Below are 676 nucleotides of genomic sequence, written 5' to 3'. Positions count from 1 at the left end.
CGGCCGCGGGAACGCGAGCGCATCTACAACGCGGGCGGCACCATCCGTCGCCGTCGCGTCGAGGGCTCTCTGGCAGTGTCTCGAGCACTAGGCGATTTTGCTTACAAAGCGGCTCCGGGGAGGCCCCCCGAACTTCAGCTAATTTCCGCGGAGCCTGAAGTGGCTGCCCTGGCACGCCAGACTGAGGGCGAATTCGTGCTCCTGGCCTCTGACGGCGTGTGGGATGTTATGTCTGGTGCTGCCCTGGTGGGACTGATGGCATCGCGCCTCCGTTTGGACCTAGCCCCGGAGCTTCTCTGTGCGCAGCTGTTGGACACGTGTCTGTGCAAGGTCCTGGGGGCGGGGCATAGTATCACTGAGGCTTGGAACATGGGGGAGATCTGCAGCATTTGTGGGAGAAGGGATTTTAATAGACCAGGGGTTGGGGAACAACTAGAGGGCGTGTATGCTGGAATGCGCAGGGCCAAAATACGGAGAGGGGAAGAGCCTGTGGTATGGTTTAAGATACAAAGGGACCCCGGGATGGTGGCACAAGCCTGTAATCCCAGATGTTTAGGAAATTGAGGCAGAAGGATCACAAGTTCCAAGCCAATCTCGGCAATTTATCCAGCCCTAAGCAACTAAGCCCTGTCTCTAAATAAAAAATAAAAAGGGTTGGGGATGTGGCTCAGTGGTT

At 57.0% G+C, this 676-nt stretch overlaps 1 protein-coding gene across 1 annotated transcript in view; it reads left to right on the top strand.

Annotated features, from left to right (window-relative positions):
• Window positions 1-642, top strand: part of Ppm1n (protein phosphatase, Mg2+/Mn2+ dependent 1N (putative)) — a 2,535-nt gene extending 1,893 nt beyond the window's left edge. Inside the window, exon 2 of the mRNA XM_048791239.1 lies at window positions 1-642. This exon is cut by the window's left edge and continues 398 nt beyond it. Within this exon, the coding sequence (XP_048647196.1) occupies window positions 1-564 (564 nt within the window). The 3' untranslated portion in view covers window positions 565-642.
• The last annotated feature ends 34 nt before the right edge of the window (window positions 643-676 follow it).

This window comes from Marmota marmota, unplaced genomic scaffold (assembly GCF_001458135.2).
Source record: "Marmota marmota marmota unplaced genomic scaffold, marMar, whole genome shotgun sequence".
NCBI classification, from domain to species: Eukaryota; Metazoa; Chordata; class Mammalia; order Rodentia; family Sciuridae; genus Marmota; species Marmota marmota.
Note: the sequence above shows the minus strand (reverse complement) of the source record. Positions and strands in the feature narration are given on the sequence as shown.